Source organism: Notolabrus celidotus, chromosome 1 (assembly GCF_009762535.1).
Source record: "Notolabrus celidotus isolate fNotCel1 chromosome 1, fNotCel1.pri, whole genome shotgun sequence".
In the NCBI taxonomy this organism is placed as follows: Eukaryota; Metazoa; Chordata; class Actinopteri; order Labriformes; family Labridae; genus Notolabrus; species Notolabrus celidotus.
The window spans coordinates 38488620-38509250 of NC_048272.1; the positions used below are offsets into that span (position 1 = coordinate 38488620).

A 20631-nucleotide genomic window follows, 5' to 3' on the forward strand; every position below is an offset into this window, starting at 1 on the left:
TCATCAGTCAGAATACTGGAGCAAAAGTGATCCAGAAATTTAAAAAGGATGGAATTGCAACAATCCCTCAGAGCCGTCCAGGCCGTCCAAGGAAGTTAACACCCTGACAGGAGCATCTTCTGATGAGAGGGGTTGAAGAAAACCACCATGCAAGTTCACTGCAGTTGGCTAAAGAGGTAGAAAGTCAAACTGGAGTGACCATTTCCCGAGACACGATACGACATACACTGCAGAGGAATGGCCTGCATGAGTGTCGCCCACGAAGGAAGCTTCTTCTAAGGCCCATGCACAAAAAAGCCCGCCTAGCATTTGCCAGGGCCCACGCTGAAAAAGGTGAAGACGACTGGGACACTGTACTATGGAGTGATGAGACCAAAATTAATGTTTTTGGAACTGATGGCTTCAAAACTGTCTGGCATCACAAAGGTGAGGAGTATAAGGAAAAATGCATACTGCCAACAGTAAAACATGGAGATGGCAGTGTCCTCATGTGGGGCTGCATGAGTGCTGCTGGTGTTGGGGAGCTTCACTTCATTGATGGAATCATGAAACACAAATGTACTGCTCTATACTGAAGGAGAAGATGCTGCCATCACTCCGTGCCCTTGGTCGTCATGCACTTTTCCAACATGACAATGATCCCAAGCACGCATCTAAGACCACAGCTGAATTTCTGAAGAACAGGGTGAACGTGGTTCTGTGGCCAAGTGTGTCTCCTAATCTGAACCCAATCGAACACTTGTGGGGAATTCTGAAGAGACAAGTTGAGCATCACTCTCCATCAGGCATCAAGGCACTAAAAGAGGTCATCCTCCAAGAATGGAAAAAGATTGATGAAACAATACTCGGCAACTTGTCCATTCCATGCCTAGAAGACTTGGTGCTGTCCTTAAAAATCATGGAGGTCATACAAAATACTCGATATAGCAGTTTTCGGTGTGGGGTGGATTAATTTTTGCTACAATTATTTTGAGTAAAACTGAAAATGTTATATTATTAACTTTACTTTCATGATATGAGTTAAACAAATGTTCTATGAAACTCAGTTTTGTCAACATTTTTGAAATTGTTCTTTTGTTAATTTAGAAATTGATTAAAATCTTAATTTACAGATGGGGTGTACTCTTTTATGCTGAGCACTGTATGGCAGGAGGGACATAGACTTCAACGTGAATATAGCTTCTACTCACATGTGCATAACAGTTATTCCAGAATCAACACCTTTTTTTAGCCATGCCGCGAAAATCCATCTCATCTTATCCTGCGGATATTTAGCTAGGACTCACGCACTGATGACTCAGATCATGCCCCCCTCTTGCTCCAAATCGCCTTTCAGGATTTGCACACAAACTCCAAACATTGGAGGTTCCCTTGCCATCTAGCTAATGACTCTGACTTTACCAAATTAATTAGTGAGCAATTGGATTGGTTTCTTAAGATTAACAAAGGGACTGCCTCTCCATCAATTGTTTGCCCTCCAAGCTAGTATCAGAGGTAGCATTATTAGCTATTCTTCCTAGAAAAAGAAACAATTAAAATTAAAATTAAACTTACTGAGTCTGACTTTAAAGCTCCTGAACATCAACATACCTGCTCACAATCACAGACTATCTGAGACAAGCTGATTACAAAACAGGCAGAGTACAATATTCTAACCACGCGAGAGGTGGAGAACGCAATGGCTAAGTTAAAAATGCGATATTATGATCAGGGTGACAAAGCAGGGCAATTTTTAGCATGGCAAATAAGGAGGGAAGATGCCACAAGATGCATCCCTGTCAGTAAGTCACGCGTCGGGGACGAGATGATCCGTAACCCACTCCTTATAAATCATGTATTCTTAGATTTCAATACTGATCTTTACTCCTCACAAGGTGAGAAGGCACAAGAAGCATGTGAATTCGTAGACAACCTAGATATCCCAGAATTATTAGACACTGTGAAGCATGATCTTGAAAGTGAGATAACCAAACAAAAGGTGTTAGATGCTCTGGCACGATTACCCTCAGGAAAAACTCCAGGGCCTGATGGATTTTCAATTGACTTTTTAAAAACATTTTCAAATCGACTTATAGAACCTCTTTTAGATATGTTTAATGACTTAATTAGGAGCAATGGTTTATCCAAAACCCTAGAAGAAGCGCGTATTATAGTTCTACCAAAACCAGGGAAAGACCCTAAACTGTGTGAATCATTCCGACCAATTTCTCTTTTGTCATCTGAATACAACATTTTCACAAAAATCATTGCCTCTCGACTTGAAAAAGTAATCCCATGTCTTATCAAAGATGATCAGACTGGATTTATACAGAATCCCTCTTTAACAGAAGAAAAAGGTTTTCTTTCTTTTCTTTTGCTGCAAGAATAAAGTGCATGAATATTTGACAGTTTGTGACAAACATGACACAAACCAGAAATATATATGCAGACAAGAAGAAGAAAAAAACAGAGAAAAAAAAAAGAAAAAAGAAAAAAAAAAAAAAAAAAAAAAAAAAAAAAAGAATCCCTCTTTAATAGATAATGTAAGGAGATTTCTTAATGTAGTTCACTGTGCAAAGTCTATGGAAGACCCAGTTATGGCCATCTCATTAGATGCTGAGAAGGCCTTTGACCGTGTAGAATGGCACTTTCTATTTATAGTTTTCACAGAATGAATTTCGCCCAAATATACTAAAAATGATCCACCTGTTGCGTCTTAACCCTACTGCCAGGATACAAACAAATACTGACATTTCACCACCTTTCCCCGTTGCGTGGTACCAGACAGGGCTGTCCCCTCTCCCCCCTACTTTTTGCACTGGTTATTGAACCCTAAGCCATTGCAATAAGGTCAATAAGATGATCCCATGGATCAATATTCCTTTTTGATGGAACTCTAAATCCATATCATATATAGGTTTAGAAATTCATAATCAATTAGATAAAATCTTTTCACTTAATTATGAGGTCCGACTTAAAAAGGTTGAGAAGGACTAAGATAGATGGTGGAACTGCCAATATCTTTGATTGGGCGTGTTAATTGTATTAAGATGAGTATCTTATCTACATTTCTCTACTTATTTCAAACCCTTCCAATATCCGTACCCAAAAGCTTCTTCAAGAATTTGCAAAGGTTGTTATCTTCGTTATCTGGAGAAAAAAGGTTCCTAGGATTAAAATCAGAACCCTTTACAGTACCCCCTAATGTGGAGGGCTAAAGCGCCCAGACTTCCAACTATACTATTGGGCTGCCAATTAAGGGAAATTTGGCTTTGGCAAACACAGTTAGTTAATGCTCCTGCATGGAAACAATTAGAACAGTGCCATACACCGGGTGTGCCTCTAGCTGGCATCCCTTACATTCAGTCGTACCATTCTCTAAAGAATGGCTCTAATAATCCATTTGGAAATCTCTTTGAGAAAAACACTCTTATGTCTTTTGAACAGTTGTGTAAAATGTTCTGCCTACCAAAAAAACACTTCTTTAAATACTTACAGTTAAGACACTTCTTAACTATTTGTTTGTCTGTCTGTTTGTACTTTCTTAATGTATTTTCATCTATTTTCCCTTCTCATGGTTATTATTTCATTGTTGTATGTGCAAATTACTTCTGAATTTTACTTGTTTTTTGCTATGCGTTATCTATTTAGTTATTTATTTCTGTCCTTTTCAGATGTACAAAACTAGTTTAGTTTGCCTTTCTGTTCATTACTCTGTCTTAATTGTAAAAAATCAATAAATATATTGTTCAAAAAAGAAAAGAAAAGATAATAACATAAACAACAAACAACTCATTTTGTTTCCAAGAAAGAGACACCATCTTTCAAGAAACTTTTAGCAGGAAGGATTAGCAAGGACTTGATGAAACAGCTACCATCAATGGCCAATAACTCATTTAAAACCCAATTCAGGGTCACCGAGGGGATGACAGCATAAAAAAAGCTCTCTCGACAACAGCGAAATAACTTAGCCCCAAAGTCAACAATTTAGAGGTATTTTTGCATCTTAAGCTTTACTAAGAAACGGGTGAGGAAAGCATCTAAATATAAGAGTAAAAAACCTGCCCAAAATATCCAGAAAACCAGTGTACTGCAGCAACAGCAGTGTCGGGCTAGCCCTCCTCAAGCTAGCAACAAGAGTGACGGAATGGACGGAGAGGAAGAACCCGTGAACCTGACTCTGATCTAATCGTGAAATACGGGATTTCAGGCAAGACAACACAAAACAGCTAGCAGTCATTAAAGTCGAATTACAAAAACTAACTTAAGATTGGACGAAGCTGAGGCGAGGATTGTAGAGAATGAGGAAAAGGTACAAAACACGGAGGAGGTCATTAAGGAGTATCTTATCTTATCTTAGAGAAATGCTAAAGCTACACGAGCAGCTACAGATGAAGCTAACAGACCAAGAGGGGTGCTCAAGGAGAGAGAACCTGAGGATATATGCAGTACCCGAGAGAGCGGAGGGCGATCCGAGAGCAACTTTTTCTTTTGTTAAGAAGCTGCTAAGATGCAATCTCGATATTCCCTCCACGACAGACTTACAGATAGAAAGAGCCCACCACGCCATAGCACCGCAACACCATGCGGGCACACAGCCCAGATGGATCCATGTCAGATTCCTCAGTTACAGAATGAAGGATGAAATTATCAATTGCAAGTGAAACCTTTCCTTTGCCACACCAATTGATAATTGGCGTGGCAAAGGGAAAAACACTTGGGAAAATGGCAAAATCGGCCTCGACCATGACTACGCACCCGGAATCCTGGCGAGGAGGAGAGAGTCCGTGGAGACACGGAGAGTCCTGAAGGAAAACAACATACGATTTCAGACTCTGTATCCAGCTCTGCTGAGGGGTTTCCATGAAGACGGGGCAAGAACCTACGATACGTTGGAGGAGGCAACGTCGGACCTGGCTGGCTAGGGTTTGCTGGTGAAAGTAATCACACAGCCGGCTTCGCTTCTTGAGAGGATACAGCGACAGATGTTGCAGCCGGCGTGGACGCGACGGACAACGGGGGCGAGCAGAGGACCGGGCTACAAGGAGAAGCTGCAGGTGTTTTGACGGGAACAAAATAAAGAGACAGACTGAATTAAAGTCGAGGATGACATGAAGAAAAGAGAGCGGGGGTGAGGTAAAAAATGGCTACAGAGAACAGAACTGGTTTAGACGACTAAATTGTAACTAACAAAAATGTCGAGGTACAAAGTATAGAGACTTTTCCATCACTGCTATCGCAGGAGAGGGCCCTCTAACCCAGCGGGGATATGGAGGTTCTCCCTCACAGATGAGGAAATGTTTTCACTGTTTGAAGTCTTGAGAAAAGATCAAATGTTATATGTGCAAATTGTTCTTTATTTAAGTTCTGTAAGTCCGTTATTTAGGGAACACTTACTGTTGATCTAGGGGGGAGGGAGGAATCACTTTACTTCAGTTGAAACTTAATGCAGGGTGAATTGGTGAAAGTTATTTCTTTTAATGTGAATGGGGTCCTGAATCCAATTAAGAGAAGTAAGGTCTTGTCCAAGCGGAAGAAAGAGAAGGCCCAAATCTCCAATCTCCAAGCAACACACGAGTAAGGCTGAACATTTAAAACTGATCAGGATGGGATTTACACATGTATTTTTTCTCTCCACACAAGTCAGGCAACAAGAGAGGAGTTGCCATTCTTATATCCATTAGGTTCTATAGGCATATATTTGATCTAATGGTCAACTCTCAGGGGGTGGTAGTGTGCGGGGAGATTTTAACATAAGGCTGAATCCTGGACTCCTCCGGCGTGGCTGTTCAGGGTGGGGCTCTGACTAGAAAAGTAAGAGGGTTAATGGAGGAGTTGGGCATTATAGATATTTGGAGAGATCTGCATCCAATCAGTAGAGATTATACACATTACTCATTCCCACACTCAGTTTACTCAAGGATAGACTATTTCTTTGTATTTATTGCCGATAAGCTTTTAATAAAGGACTGTAACATTGGTACAATTGATCTTTCAGACCATAGCCCGATTTCTCTGTCCCAATTTTGGAAATATTTAAAATAGAGAGATTGAATTACTCTCTGAGGATCCAAAAGGACAAATTTGATCAAATTTGGAATAAGTGGATTCAATTTATAACCCCAGTGTGAGCAGATTTTGTTCAACTCCACCAACAAGGTATTAACCCTTCCCCCTCCTTAGAGAATACATCATAAATGTAAGCTCCCCTAGTTCTTCTGTAAAGAGTTATATATCTGATGGTTTGTGTAAGGAGTATATGCAGGAAAATGAGTGTTGATTGATGGAAGAGGTGAAGATTAATGTATGTACAGTATGTGTTTAAATGTTAAGAGTATAAATGGATGCATTCACATGGAAAGATGATGGAGGACAGAAACATTTCAGGACTGAGTGGCTATCTGGACATACTGATTTTTTTCCGAGATGTTAACCTTTCCAAATAAAAATAGAATTACAAAAAATAAAACCCAATTCAAATAAAACAAACTTTGATCTTCAAAAAAGAAACACACACACACACACACCCACAAACACACACACATACATCCACAAACACTCACACGCACACACACATGCACACACACATGCACACAAACACACAAAAACACACACACGCACACAGAAACACATACATCCACAAACACACACACACAAACACACACACACACACACACACACACACACACACACACACACACACAGATGCGTATACTAAATCCATACCTTTTCCACTCAAGAAAGTCACCACGGCAGAGGAGATGCTAGGAATGACTTGTAGAGTGAAGCTTTCTGAGGTGGGTGGCGGGTCATAATCTTTGAAAACACCTTCAATCACCATCTCCAAATACTCCTGGCTCATTTGATTTGGTATATTTTCTATAATAGCCAGCGCGGAGCAGAGCTCTTCATCTTGGGTCTCATCATCTTCGCCTTTGACCTCAGTCTGGACTTCGGCTGCAGGTTTGGCTTCTTCAGTGTCACGTGGTTTCTTTTCAGCAACATCTGCTGTTAGTGAGACATGAAAGTCAAGAGAATGAAGAGGCATTGAAAAACAAAGAGAGACAATTTGGGGCAATCTTTACATTTGGTATTAACATCAAGTCTTTTTTTATCCAATCATAGCTCAAAGTAAAAGTGTGAATACACACAAGATATTTCCAGGACACATTTGAAATGTATCTTTAAACCTGTACTATGCTACTTATGCTACTTGTCGACTTGATATTGACCTTCTGATAACTTTGTAGTGGTGTCACATGATTAACAGCTCAAACTATTCTTAACTTATCTCAGGTGTCTTTGAAAACACTCAATTCAGTCTTTGTCTGAACTGTTCCTTTTAGTTACAGTCTTTTTAAGGTCTACTACCATACTCCAGAAGCCTCCTCCACTGTTGCAAAGTCATGTTTTTCTTTAAAAAAAAAAAAAAAAAGCATATTAGAAATAATGACCATATGTGTTGGACTCCAAATCTGACCTGGAAAGTTTGGAAAGAGACAAAAATCCCCAGTCACACAGAACAGAGCGGGGTGTTTCTGTTTGGTAAGTTTTACATTTGTTATGCTCTTTTAAAGATATTCACCAATAGGTGGCATCACGATTTGAGCATGTTACACTTCTGCTATACTTGTATGACTTTTTGAACAAGCCCTTCTTAGCAGCCTGCAGGCTCCTCCAGGGTTACTTCACCACACATTTACCTCACAGTATGAAACTTTGCCCATGTCTTGTACTGACATCCAACATTTTAACTTAGCATTTTATTTGTTCGTAAAATATGGAAAACCATAAGACTTTTTTTTAGGTAAATTGTCCATATAAACTGTACTGGCTTTCTTGCTGTGAGACTCGATGCTGCTTTTTATCAACTGACCACAAGACAACTTTTTGCAGGATGCACCACGACGAGGTAATGTATTTATTTGTATTAACGCAGCGCTAATGTTTGAAAAGTGACAAGTAAACTTTGTAAAGTCATTAAGTACCGTAGTTTAGTTTACAAAATGTGAGCAGACTGTCTGTGTAGCGTTACTCCTCACAGCCCGGTGCCCGAAGGCGTGCCCAAATAATGTTAATATACACGTTTTAATTCTGTAGTCCTTGAAGAGCAGTAAAGCATTCACACGCCGGTGTTGTGCCGACAAAGGCCTGCCCGCTGAAAATTGCATGATCATCTCTGATCACAACCCCTTAAAATTCATCAGGACGAACAACTCTTCACAATCTCAGTCCCATAGATGGAGATTCAAAAATGACATGTTAAGAGACCCTGACTTTATTCCATATATGAACAATAATATAGACATTTTCCTAAACTCATCATCACATGCTAATATATGGGAAGCCCTCAAGGCCTTTATGAGGGGACATATACTTTTGTAAAGTGCTTATAAGGCCAAGGAAAAAAGAGAGAAATGCTTCAAAAAATGATACATTTATAATAATCTGTGTACCAACAAAGAAGAGGCAGCTATGGCTCGTACTAAATATCACTATTACGGAAATGGAAACAAAACAAGTAAACTCCTAGCCTGGCAAATAAAGGAGAATACTGATACATTTGTGTCCTCAATACTATCTGAAGATGGCAGACAACTAAATCATTCAAAAGCTATAAATACAGAATTCAAACAATTTTATGAAAATGTATATAAAACAGAACATGACAAGGATAATGCTGCAGCAAAAACATTTCTAGACGGGATACCTCTCCCAAAATTAAAAGATCATGATAGAGAAAAGCTTGATGCTTATATCTCGGAGAGGGAGGTCCTCAAGGCTATTAACTCCCTACAGAATAGTAAAGCACCAGGACCAGACGGATTTCCAATAGAGTATCTAAAGGCCTTCTCAGGGAAATTACTCACTCCTCTTACGAATGTGATTACAGAATCTTTGGAAAAAGGAAAATTACCAGATTCACTGGAAATGGCAACAATTATACTGCTCCCAAAACCAGGCATGGACAAACAGAAATGTGACTTATACAGACCCCTCAGCCTCTTAAACGCAGATTATAAGGCTTTAGACAAGTTAATTTCTTGCAGACTAGAAGACATTATACCAACGGTAATTCACCCTGATCACACAGGGTTCGCCAAAAACAGACGTGGAGCTGACAATGTACGACGATTGCTACACATAGTGGATATGGTCCAAAAGACCGAGACGCCTATGCTGATAATATCTATGGATGCAAAAAAACTGATAGGATTGAACCAAGATTTCTTTTTCAAACACTTGAGGCTACAGTATTTGGGAAGAAATTAATTAAGTATATTAACACACTTTTCACAGCGCCAAAAGCCAACATCTTAACAAACGGTGCTCTCTCTCTAGCAGTATATCCTTATCCAGGGGTTGCAGACAAGATTGCCCAAGCTCACCTTTACTTTACCGCTACCTTCAGCTGAAGGTCTCCAGTTTACAGGGTCACTTTTAAACCGTAACACCGGGAGAGACGCATTTGCGGTTGGTTTAGAGAAGACTACTGTTACAAGCTGCCAAATCAAGGGAATCACAGCGTCTTCTTTTTTTGAAAAGTACACATATACAAAAAAGATAGAAGAAATTAAAGGAAGAGAAATCAAGTGAATCACAGATGTGTGTGATGTTATTTCTGGACGGTGGGCCAAATAAAAACACTGCGGTTAATCTACCAATCAGACACGTTCAGCATTGCAGGATTGCATTGCAAGTCCCCGGACATTTGAAAAGTACTACCCCCCTAGCAGGGGCTTTTCAGGGGGGAGATTATCTACCCCTGAACTACTTAGACACTGGGTCCATCGGTCGAAACGCACGTAGTTCCAGGGTAAAGTTCCTAGTTCCGGGGTAAAGTTGCTCTGGTTGAAAAGACGCCTCAAGAGTGAGAATTTGCCACTAAATATAGAAGACAGAAATACTAAGTTTCTTACCAACCCATTGAAATGGAGCAATAATGGCTTTAAATATTTAGGTACACACATTCGCAAAACAGAGGGAAAAATATTTGAAGACAATTCAATAAAACTACTTGAACAAACCAAGTCAGAGCTGAAAAGAGGGATGGATTTTCCAATATCTCTAATCAGCAGAATAAACTCAATCAAAATGAATTTCTAGTTTACTTACCTATTCCAGTGTATCCAAATAAAAAATCTGAATCATTTCTTTAAAGAAATGAATAAAATCATGACACCTTTTCTATGGCAAAGGAAAACTCCTAGAGTAAACTATTGCTTTACATGCTCCATACTCAAAGGGTGGACAATTCCAACCTCTTTGGACTTGGCTTAATGCAGAAAAGAGTGAGGTTACATGGGTATCAATAGAGCAACATGAAATAAATGAAGAACACTTCTCTAAGTGTGATTCCATATTTAGGAACAAAGAAACATCTTGTTACTCTCACAAAAAAATCCTATAATACTGACCACGTTTAATGCATGGCAAGAGTCTCACTCCCTCCTAGATCTAGATATGTCATTTCTTAGGAATACTCCGTTATGGGGTAACCCAATTTCCAGACATTGCAAATACGGTTGACACTTTCCATGTTTACTAATTTTGTCTTTAACTTTTCTCGCGGTTTAAGCCACCATCCCTATAAGGAATGCTTAATCAATACGGACTCTTTCTTGGAATGAGATGACCCAAAGCATGGTGCTGTAGCTGCCATCTTAAATGACTGCAACAGTGGCGTACTCAGGCTGTTTGAGGGGCAGCGGCAAAAAAACAAAAAAAAGAGCATCTCTTTTCGAACACCATGGTACTCAAAGTTGAGGGTGAATTTAAAAGTATTGATGCTGAGATAACAAGAAGGGGGCCTGGGGTCCTCCCCCAGAAAATGTGGAGCATCTAAAATTTAATTCCCTACATCGGGATGAATATTTTTGTTACCAGTTGGAAATTGAATTATGAAAAAGAAAAACACAAAACATCTATATACATATATCTGTATTATTGATTATATCACATAATTACCATAACATGAACTGAGATAATTTACTACAAGGGCATCCAGAGGTCACATTTTCACGTTATTTACTTACTTAAAGTCATTGGCCCTCATTTATCAAACGTGCGTACGACCGAAAACTGGTTGTATGACCATTTCCACGCAAAGGTCGGCATTTATCAATCTGAACGTGGGAGGAGGATACGCTCACATCCAGGTCTCAGCTGGTGTACGCAAGTTCTCATGTCAGTGTGGAGTGTGGAGCGCAGTGTAGCAAAGTAAATCGGTCTAGTGCAGAGAATATACCACATAGAGCGCTGCTGTCAATTTCTATCAAAAGTGCTGAGCTGAAACTTTCTCCCAGTTTGGATTTGATGTTGATAACCCACATAAAACCGGAGATATAACCGTTTGAATATCGTAACAAATATATTTCACTGTGTTCACGCTACCGCCTGAAATACGGGATCGCAGGCGTCGCATTTATGCTAATATCTTAGTCATTTTTTTCTTCCTTTTTCAAAACGGAAAAAAGTACATGAATCTGCTGACTGTGTTCTACAAGGTGAATTTACTTTGTGGGTAGGGTTATATATGATTTAGGTATTCTTTGGCAAGTGGAAGGTTGTTGTTTTTTTGATGAGTAGTGGAGTGACAGGGAGAGAGACAGAAACAACAGCTGAGCAACAGCTGTTTGTGGAAGGAGGGGGGGGTCTGCTGGGTTTGGCCGGAGTACATGATAGTTTGTGGCGACGAGATGAAGCCTACAATAAATATCTGTCGTGCCCTTGACCTGTGTTTTGAACTGGAAGAGGCTGATTGTGTTATATTTCCTCCTCATTGTCAGAGAATCAGAGCAACGCTGAGGAGGTCAACGCCCCCCTCTTTTGACACTGATGATGGAGGTAAGGGAAACTCCTCATCCACATTTGTTGCTGTTTGATTATTTCTATCCTGGAAACGTTATAAACACTCTTTATGTGTGTATATTTGTATATTTATGTGTATAGAAATAGAATATCAGGGGGACAAAGTACATACAGAAGTAGGTAAACTGTAGCTTAGTTTTTGTGCCCCCTCATTGATTGACAGTACTATTTGGAGCTTCTAGCTCTCTGTAAAATTGTAAATATGGACAAAAAAGACATGCTATTTGTTGTAATTATTTGTCAATAGTTTGATTTAATCTCAATTTTACCTTTATTTATTCATAGTTGTCAACTAGTTGTACATTTTCAACATTTAAATTGCTTCATTGACCATGTTTGTATTTTTATGTATATATATTTTTATTCACATCCATTATATTCAAGCAGGTATTATGGATTCAATTTTTTTTCCTTAAACACAAACACACATAAAATAAAACAGTACTGAAAGTAAAACAAGACTCTAATGCCCCCCACCACATCCTGGAACACAGGATACCACACCTCTGTCTTTGATTTTATCTTCTATATAGTATCCAGTTAAGTTTGAAATTTACCTAAATACATCAATACTGGATCCCAGATGCTATTAAATCTGTTCCTAGACCCCCTCAGAGAACATTTATTTTTTTCTAATTGTATCAAGTGCAATAAGTCACTCAGGCACAGGGATGCCTTGGTTGGGCTAGGTGACTTCTAATGCAGTAGTATTCTTCTGCGTGCAAGCAGTGTTATAAAAGCAATAACGTCTTTATGTCTTGTTCTCAATGTGCAGTAATCTTTATCTGTAATACCAAATATAGCTGCAGCTGCACTTTGTCAAAGTTCAATATCAAGAGCCCTTGATCATAGTATGAAGATCACACCCCAGTAAGATGAAAGAGCAGGACATGACCAAAACATGTGAGGTAAATTAGATAGATAGATTTTTTTGATTTTTTTATTTAACCTTTATTTAACCAGATAAGTCCCATTGAGATCAAGACCTCATTTTCAAGGGCAACCTGGCCAAGAGGTCAGCAGCACACGTCAGAATAAATGGCACAACTCAACAACATGGAACATATATGCAGACAGTATTTAGAAGCAAACAATAATAATTTAAAAAGTGCAACTTATTTTCAAGTAAAGTGTAGTTTGTGAATATAAAACAGCATTTAAAAACACAGGCACTGTTCTGGGGTCTTTCCTTCATTTAAGATAGACTTAAAGGTGTCCAGAGAGATGAGATGCGACAGATTCAAGTCCTTCTGGAGTTTATTCCAAGCAGTAGGAGCAGCAAAACTGAACGCTCTCTTACCAAACTCTGTCCGAACACGGGGAACACACATCCGCAAAGTGTCGCAGGAGCGCAAGGCATAATAACTTCCTGATCTCTGAAGATAAACACATAAATACATTGGGACCAAGCCAAGTAGACATTTGTAAATTAGATGATAGATAGATAGATAGATAGATTGACAGATAGACAGATAGATAGATATTTAACCTTAAAAAAGATACCTAGGAACATCTAGGGGCTTGGCCCCTAGCCCCTAGGTATTCCTAGCCAAGCCCCTAGGTATTCCTAGGGGCTTGGCTTGGCCGCGGGTTTCGAGTCCCAGCATGGACGAAGTTTGGCAAGTGGACTGGTGGCTGGAGAGGTGCTGGTTCACTTGCCTGGGCACTGCCGAGGTGCCCTTGAGCAAGACACCGAACCCCCAAGTGCTGGGGGTGCGCTGGTTGATGGCAGCATCCTCACTCTGACATCTCTCCCTAAGTGCACGTCCACTGCATGTTTGTGCATAAAATTGAACGTATAACACCAAACTGTGTGTGTAGCATGACCAAAAATAACACGAGTGGAAAAAATTGAATTTACCCCCTGGGGATTAATAAAGTACGTTTCTTTATTAAGGTTAAATATTTTGTTTATTTATTTTTTTATTTTTTTTATTCATCTAAATATCATATGATAGTATCAATAAGTATACATATAAATATATATGTATATATAATACTTATATATATGTATATATAATACTTATATAAATATATATATATATATATATATATATATATATATATATATATATATACACAAATATTATGATTTACTATTCATTGTAGATGTGATTAGGGGAAGGGGTAAGTAAAGTGTGTTTGTGTGTGTGAGTGTGTGTGTGTGTTTGTGTGTATATGTGTGTGTTTATGTTTACGTTTGTGTGTGTGTTTTTGTGTTTGTGTGTGTGTGTGTGTGTGTGTGTGTGTGTGTGTGTGTATGTGTGTTTGGATAGGACCCTACCGACAATGACTCATCACTCGTAACGTGATCTTTCAACTTCTCTTAACATTTACCGGCAAAGAGCAGAACAGATATTTGTTTTGATTGTTACTTACGTTTCTTGGCGACTTCATCAGATGGAGCTTCCTGCAGAGAGTTAAAAAAGAATGATGTAACTCTTTAGTCACCTCTTAAAGCTATCATATCTTCTGTAACAAGTTTCACATGGCACAATGCCCTACATGTTGACTGTTTTTTAACTACCAGTGAATAGCATGTTTCTGTGATGAGTACATTCTTCTCTTTCTACTAACAAGTCTTTTTAGAGGTTTGGAAATCAGTCACAGAATGTTGTAGGCCTACTGACAGGTTTATTATTCATGATGATCCTTCACAGTTACACTTATAAAAGTACTTTTGTGTGTTTATGTGGTAATAAATGTTAATTTAAAAAAAAATCTCAAATTTGTTTAATTTAACATATTTATTTAATGTAACATGAAATGAAAAGAAACAGGATTATATAGGTGATTAGATATATTAGCTGACACGTGCTCGTGGCGTCTAATTGCTCTTTCGGGAGTTTATCAATAAACACACGTGAATGCCTGCGGACGGGAAAAAGTCAGTTCTCCGTCTCTTTATAATAACAGGACACACAACTTACTTGTTGGGCATTCACACACACAGGAACGGTTAAAAACAGGGCAGGTAGTCGGAGAAAGAGAGGGTCAGTCTCAACAGTGCGCGCGCCCGTCAGCTGCAGGCTCCGTTTGGCGCGCTCCCGCGCAGCATCCGGCATTGATTTTACGTGAGTCGGTACTCGGTAGTACCGACGGAATTCGGCCGGTACCTATAAAAGTACCGAATTCGGTACCTATCCCTACTTCTGGTACTTTTTATTCCCACTCACCTGCTTTGGTAATTTATCTGGAAGTAGGCGAACCGTTATCCTCAACACGCCCTGGTCCAAACGTATCTGATGACCCTTCTTCGACAGGACATTTTGCTGGTCTGTACGAAAAATAGCATTATTCTGAAAGTAATCTTTAAAAAGTTAAAAGAGACGGTCGAGTTACATGAGCCCAACTTACCCTCCTCTTGGCGGAAGCGCAACATCGCAGTCCTGCTACCATTTTCATAGTCAACCTCACAGTCGCCCCCGTTAGATTTCTTACTCTGAAAGTACTTCACTAACTTGTTTTTAAGTCTTGGTACTTTGTTTTCTTCCAGTTCGACGAGCAGAGCATACGAATACGAGTCAGCCATCCTCACCGGGCTGCTTTACTTTTACTTTCGTTTCTCAGGAATTCAGGGGATTTCTTGTCACGCAGCAGCCTTTTAGACAAGCATGCAGCCCAAAGTGCTTCTCAAAAGAACAGAGACAGGACACAGCAACAGATAAAATGATACAAAACTTAAACAAGATAGAGGAATGTGTGTGATATGAAATAATTTAAGAATTAAAATCAAATAAAACCAGAAAAAAGGAATAATTAAAAATAATTTAAAAAGAAGATAGCTAAATTTACCTTCTGTAAATAAACAATTCATTTTTAACTCATCCCTGAGAATAGGATTTGATAACTTATTCAGAAACAAACTTAAGAGAAATTGTACAAAGAGACAGAACAAACACAATAAAAAAAAAGGAAAGTGAAAGCATAGAGCAAGTTTAATATGATTTTATTCAGGCCTGGAAATGTATATTTCCCCTTTAGTTTTTTCCCTGTTTGTGTTCTTCACCATCTGTTTCTAGATCAAATCTACTGTTCAAGGACACACACACATCTACATTTGTCATTCATCTCTTTTCATGTTACATCAGTGTTAGCTATCTTTTGCCATTGTGACTCAAAAACATCACTTAAATTCCTTGTCCTATGTGTATTCTCTCCATGTTATGAATTTCATTAATATTTGCCTTCCACTTCTTTATTTGTAGTGGGCTCGGTTGCAGCCAGTTTGATATATGGGTGTGGTTGGCTTCAGTTTCTCCTCAGTTAAGCCAGCAGCTTGGGGTGATATTGTGGTTATATTTTGATTGAATCTGTGTTTTGTAAGTATCTTAATTGAAGTTTCCAGGAGAACTCCCTTCAGAATAGCAAGCTTGTAGTTGTCCAGGTATTACTGCAGATATTTTCCCATTCTTGCTCTGATATGTTAACCTCTAATTCATTTTCCCAACTGGTCAATGCTTTAAGTCTCAGCTCCTCTCTCTCCCCTTGAATAAGTCCATATATTTTACCTACTACATTCTTGGTGTTTAGTTTATGATATGTGTTAGCTATATAAGTAATGGGTCATTCCAGAATTGGGGTACATTTTGAGTATAGAAAGAAGATGAAAACTTGTAGCGTTTTTTTTCCAAGTTATTCTTATAGCACACACTTTAAATTTAACATTTTCAGTATTTGCTGAAAAATAAAAAATAATAGCTTTGCATTCAAATTAAAGCAAAAGTCTCAACATAAACCATACATTTTTTTGTTTTAAGACTTTCAAATGCCCAAATCTCCAAAAATCATCAGGCAGTGGCCAGAACAGGCAATGCTGACTTTCAGGCAGTGCATCAATGCACATACAGATTTCAATGTGAAAATGTAAAAATGATTAAAGGAATTCTGTTCAGACTAAAATTGTGGGTGTGGCACACTGTCAAGTTTGGAGGTTTTCTTGGCAATCTGCCAAAAACTTGGAACATTTGCACCACCAAAGCCAGTATATACTCTCAGATCTTGCTTTCGCATCATGTGGTGGCAAATATCAGGCAGCGGTTTACATGTGGCGGTGGCTCGCGTAGGCGGCAGCTGCAGGTGTGCGAGGGCCCGTTCATTGCCACTTGCGGCTTTAATTTGATATTACATTTCTCTCTCAGACCCATAGCATTGACAACAACAGATAAACATAGGAAATAGCGAGAAAAAGATAAACTAAAATGAAAAAGAGTTAGCTAATAAAAATAATAAAATACAGTTTAAAACAGTGCAAAAACTTATTATTAACTTGTTTGTTAGCTTTGTTGCATTTTTGATACAGTTGTTTAAAAACTAGGAGGTTTCTTTATGAAGGAGGGGAGGTATGTAAGTTATTTTGTTATATCATCAGGGCTCTGAGGATTTTAGTTCTCCCTGTGAAGCATCCGGGGCTTTTATTTTGAAGGTGGATAAACAGAAGTGTTGTTGTGATGATGAGTTGTTGACCGTGGTGCGGGGAATTGAGGGTTTTTTTGTACGAATTATTTTTTTCTCTCTTTTTCTTTTTTTTTCATTGAACATTTGGCAATATACAAAAGAGCTCGATGAGGATGAACACAGGAAACACAACACAAAGAGCACATCCCCAACAATCCCGAAACGACAGAATCTGACAAAACCCAATAAACCAAATAAAATATGCATACATAACAAATCGGGGGAGCACAGGATAAAGTTTAACCAAATGCAAACAAATGCGAGAGAAATGTCCGCCTGACTGGTGTGTGAGTGGTATCTGAAGTCATTGTTTCCTCGCCTTAAAGGTGACATATCATGCAAAATTGACTTTTTAATGGTTCTTTACCTGAAATATGTGTCCCTGGCATGTCTACAAACCCCCCGAGAATGAAAAAAATCCATTCTGCCCCTGTTTTGATTTCTACACCTTTCTGTAAATGTGTGTGAAACGAGCCGTTTCAGACTTCCGTGTTTTTGTTACGTAACAACAATATCCGGTCTGTCACGGAGTCAGAGCTCGGAGCTTGTTCAGCCCATAGACTGTATAAAATAATACTGAATCCCCCCTCCGTTTTTCATTACCTGCACAAATGTGTGCTAACAAGGAGCTTAGGAGGGAGGCATGCTAGTTGTAGGCTGTCTTAATAAACACAAAGGTCGGTTTTACTCCCCACGTCTGCAGATTTGAAGATCTAGTGGATGATTTTTATTTATCATGGATAAGTGCTAGCGCTAGTTAGCATAGCTACATAGCTACATGTCGTAGCTGTGTACCAAGACACACGTCGACATACTGACAAATAAAACAACAAGAAACACAGAATCTGTGACCAATCCTTCAGAAAAGGTCCTGCTGCCTTTCTGGTAGAGGTCGGTTTTACTCCCCATGTCTGCAGATTTGAAGATCTAGTGGATGATTTTTATTTATCATGGATAAGTGCTAGCGCTAATTGGCATAACCACATAGCTACATGTTCTTAGCTGTAGCTGTAGCTGTAGCTGTGTACCAAGACACATGTCGACATACTGACAAATAAAACAACAAGAAACACTAAATCTGTGACCAATCCTTCATAAAAGGTCCTGCTGCCTTTCTGGCAGAGGTCGGTTTTACTCCCCACGTCTGCAGATTTGAAGATCTAGTGGATGATTTTTATTTATCATGGATAAGTGCTAGCGCTAGTTAGCATAGCCACATAGCTACATGTTCGTAGCTGTGTACCAAGACACACGTCTACATACTGATAAATAAAACAACAAGAAACACAAAATCTATGACCAATCCTTCAGAAAGGTCCTGCTACAGGCACCTCTCCGTCAGGATCAGATTCAGAGGGTTGAAGTAACGCGATCTCTGAGCAGCCGTGTATATTCAGTCAACATGTAAACATTAGGGCTGTGTCCGAAATCACTCCCTATCCCCCATATAGTGCACTATATAGTGGATACGCCATTTTGTAGTGCTGTCCGAATACTGAGTGAGCATGGTTATACACTATATAGTCCACTCAATGTATCCCACAATGCATTTTGAAAAGTAGTGTATGAGCGATGTTCACTATACGAGCAATATATCCCATCATGCATTGCGGTTCAAACAGAAGAAATGGCTGACAGACAGGAACGCGAAGGCGGACGGCGGGAGCTGACTTACAAATGTAAGTACTTTTAAAATGTTGGACGAGTGTTTCACTTTGGATGTCTGCTTTTCAGGATTATTAGACACGTTATAACTTGTATATCACAGGTACTATAATTACGCCTCTACGGTAAAAACCCAGCTAGCCAACATTAGCCTTAAGCTATCTGTTAGCCACCATTGGTAGCATTGCTAACTAGCGTTATCAGTACATTGCACTGTTGTTTCACGATAATACCGGAGCAAAATGTATTGTCAATTTATATTATTGTGTTCAGGGACTGACGATGATGTGGCCCAGCTGATCAGGCTGAGGGGGGAGAAGGACCACCTCTTCAGCGGGAGGCGGTTTGCTGCTGCTGCAGGATGGGAGTGAGACATTTAAATATGATTATTAGGTTTCTTATTGGGATGTGTAATTATATTGGAGGTTTAATGTTCTTGACTTATACCTTTCTAGTAGGCTATAGTTATTAATGATTTTGATACACTTTGTAGGCTATTGTTTAATATATTTGTATGTTTGTTTTTTTCATTTTGAAGAAATGTGCTGAAAGAAATGAGGCTGGCGGACCGAGTCGGTCCTGCAAGAGCGGCAAAGAAGTGGGAGAATTTGAAGAAAACGTACAAGGTTTGTACTTGTTGTATTTAACTGAAGCCCTAGATAATTAAAGTTTACATAAAAAATGGGACTTCATATTCTCCTTTAGTATCTTCCTTTGTAGTATTCGGCATCTGAAATTAACTTTAACATGTATAATTGTGCATAGCTACTAGTTGATATGTATGTGTGTGCAGGAGCTCAAACAACCACCCACAAGGAGTAGCACTGAATCAGGGGAGGCAACTGCTGGGACATGGAAGTGGTTCTCCCTAATGGATGCTGCAATAGGTGGGAGGCCATCCATAAGGCCTCCATGCCTCATTGCCTCAGCCTGGGGAGACAACTCTCTCGTGTCCCAGCCAGAATCCCCTGATTCAGTGCCATCTGACTCTGATAGAGAGCCAGAGAGAGGGACAGAGGAGGCAGGGCCAGCACCAAAGAGGCAGAGGAGTGCTGGGGACAAAGTGCTGTCATTTTTGGAGAGGGCTGAAGAAAGGGCAGAAGAGAGAGCAAGCAGAGATGAGGCCAGGGAGGAGAGATTATTGAGTGTGTTAGAAAAGATTGTTGAAAAAATGTAATAAAATGAATGAATGAAAAAGCTGCACTTTAAAATGAATGTTTTATAAATCAGTCTTTAACATGAACACAAACTTGAAAGAACTGATTTTGAAAGAACTGATACAGTATGTAGATTTTAAACAAAGCAGAAAGAACAAATATAAACAACTGATAACTACTAATAACTACATATTTACAACTATTAACACTTATGAATAATTAACTATTTACATGAATTGAAGTCTTAACAATTTTGCTTTATCTTAAATCTAACTACATATTTACAACTATTAACACTTATGAATAATTAACTATTTACATTAATTGACGTCTTAACAATTTTGCTTATTTTGGTCCTAAATATAGTCATGATCGTCGAGAGCTGGCAGATTTTCCACCGGGGCTGAAAGGGCAGCAGCCATGCGTACCCGCAGCCGCTCCCCACACTGCGAGTCAGGCTGAAGCTGGCCGTCCACATCATCCGGCCTCAGTGCCTCTTCCA

At 39.2% G+C, this 20631-nt stretch overlaps 1 protein-coding gene across 2 annotated transcripts in view; it reads right to left on the reverse strand.

The window, feature by feature from the left end:
• LOC117819461 (protein mono-ADP-ribosyltransferase PARP14-like) overlaps positions 1-15488 on the reverse strand; it is a 34852-nt gene extending 19364 nt beyond the window's left edge. The window contains exons 1-4 of one of the 2 annotated variants that reach the window (XM_034692851.1): positions 15208-15488; positions 15027-15127; positions 14230-14260; positions 6706-6987 (exon numbers count right to left, since the gene is read on the reverse strand). In XM_034692851.1, the coding sequence (XP_034548742.1) occupies positions 6706-6987; positions 14230-14260; positions 15027-15127; positions 15208-15382 (589 nt within the window). In that variant the 5' untranslated portion in view covers positions 15383-15488. The remainder of the gene's footprint in view (positions 1-6705; positions 6988-14229; positions 14261-15026; positions 15128-15207) is intronic. The other variant, XM_034692858.1, reaches the window with a different exon arrangement.
• Positions 15489-20631: the final 5143 nt, after the last annotated feature.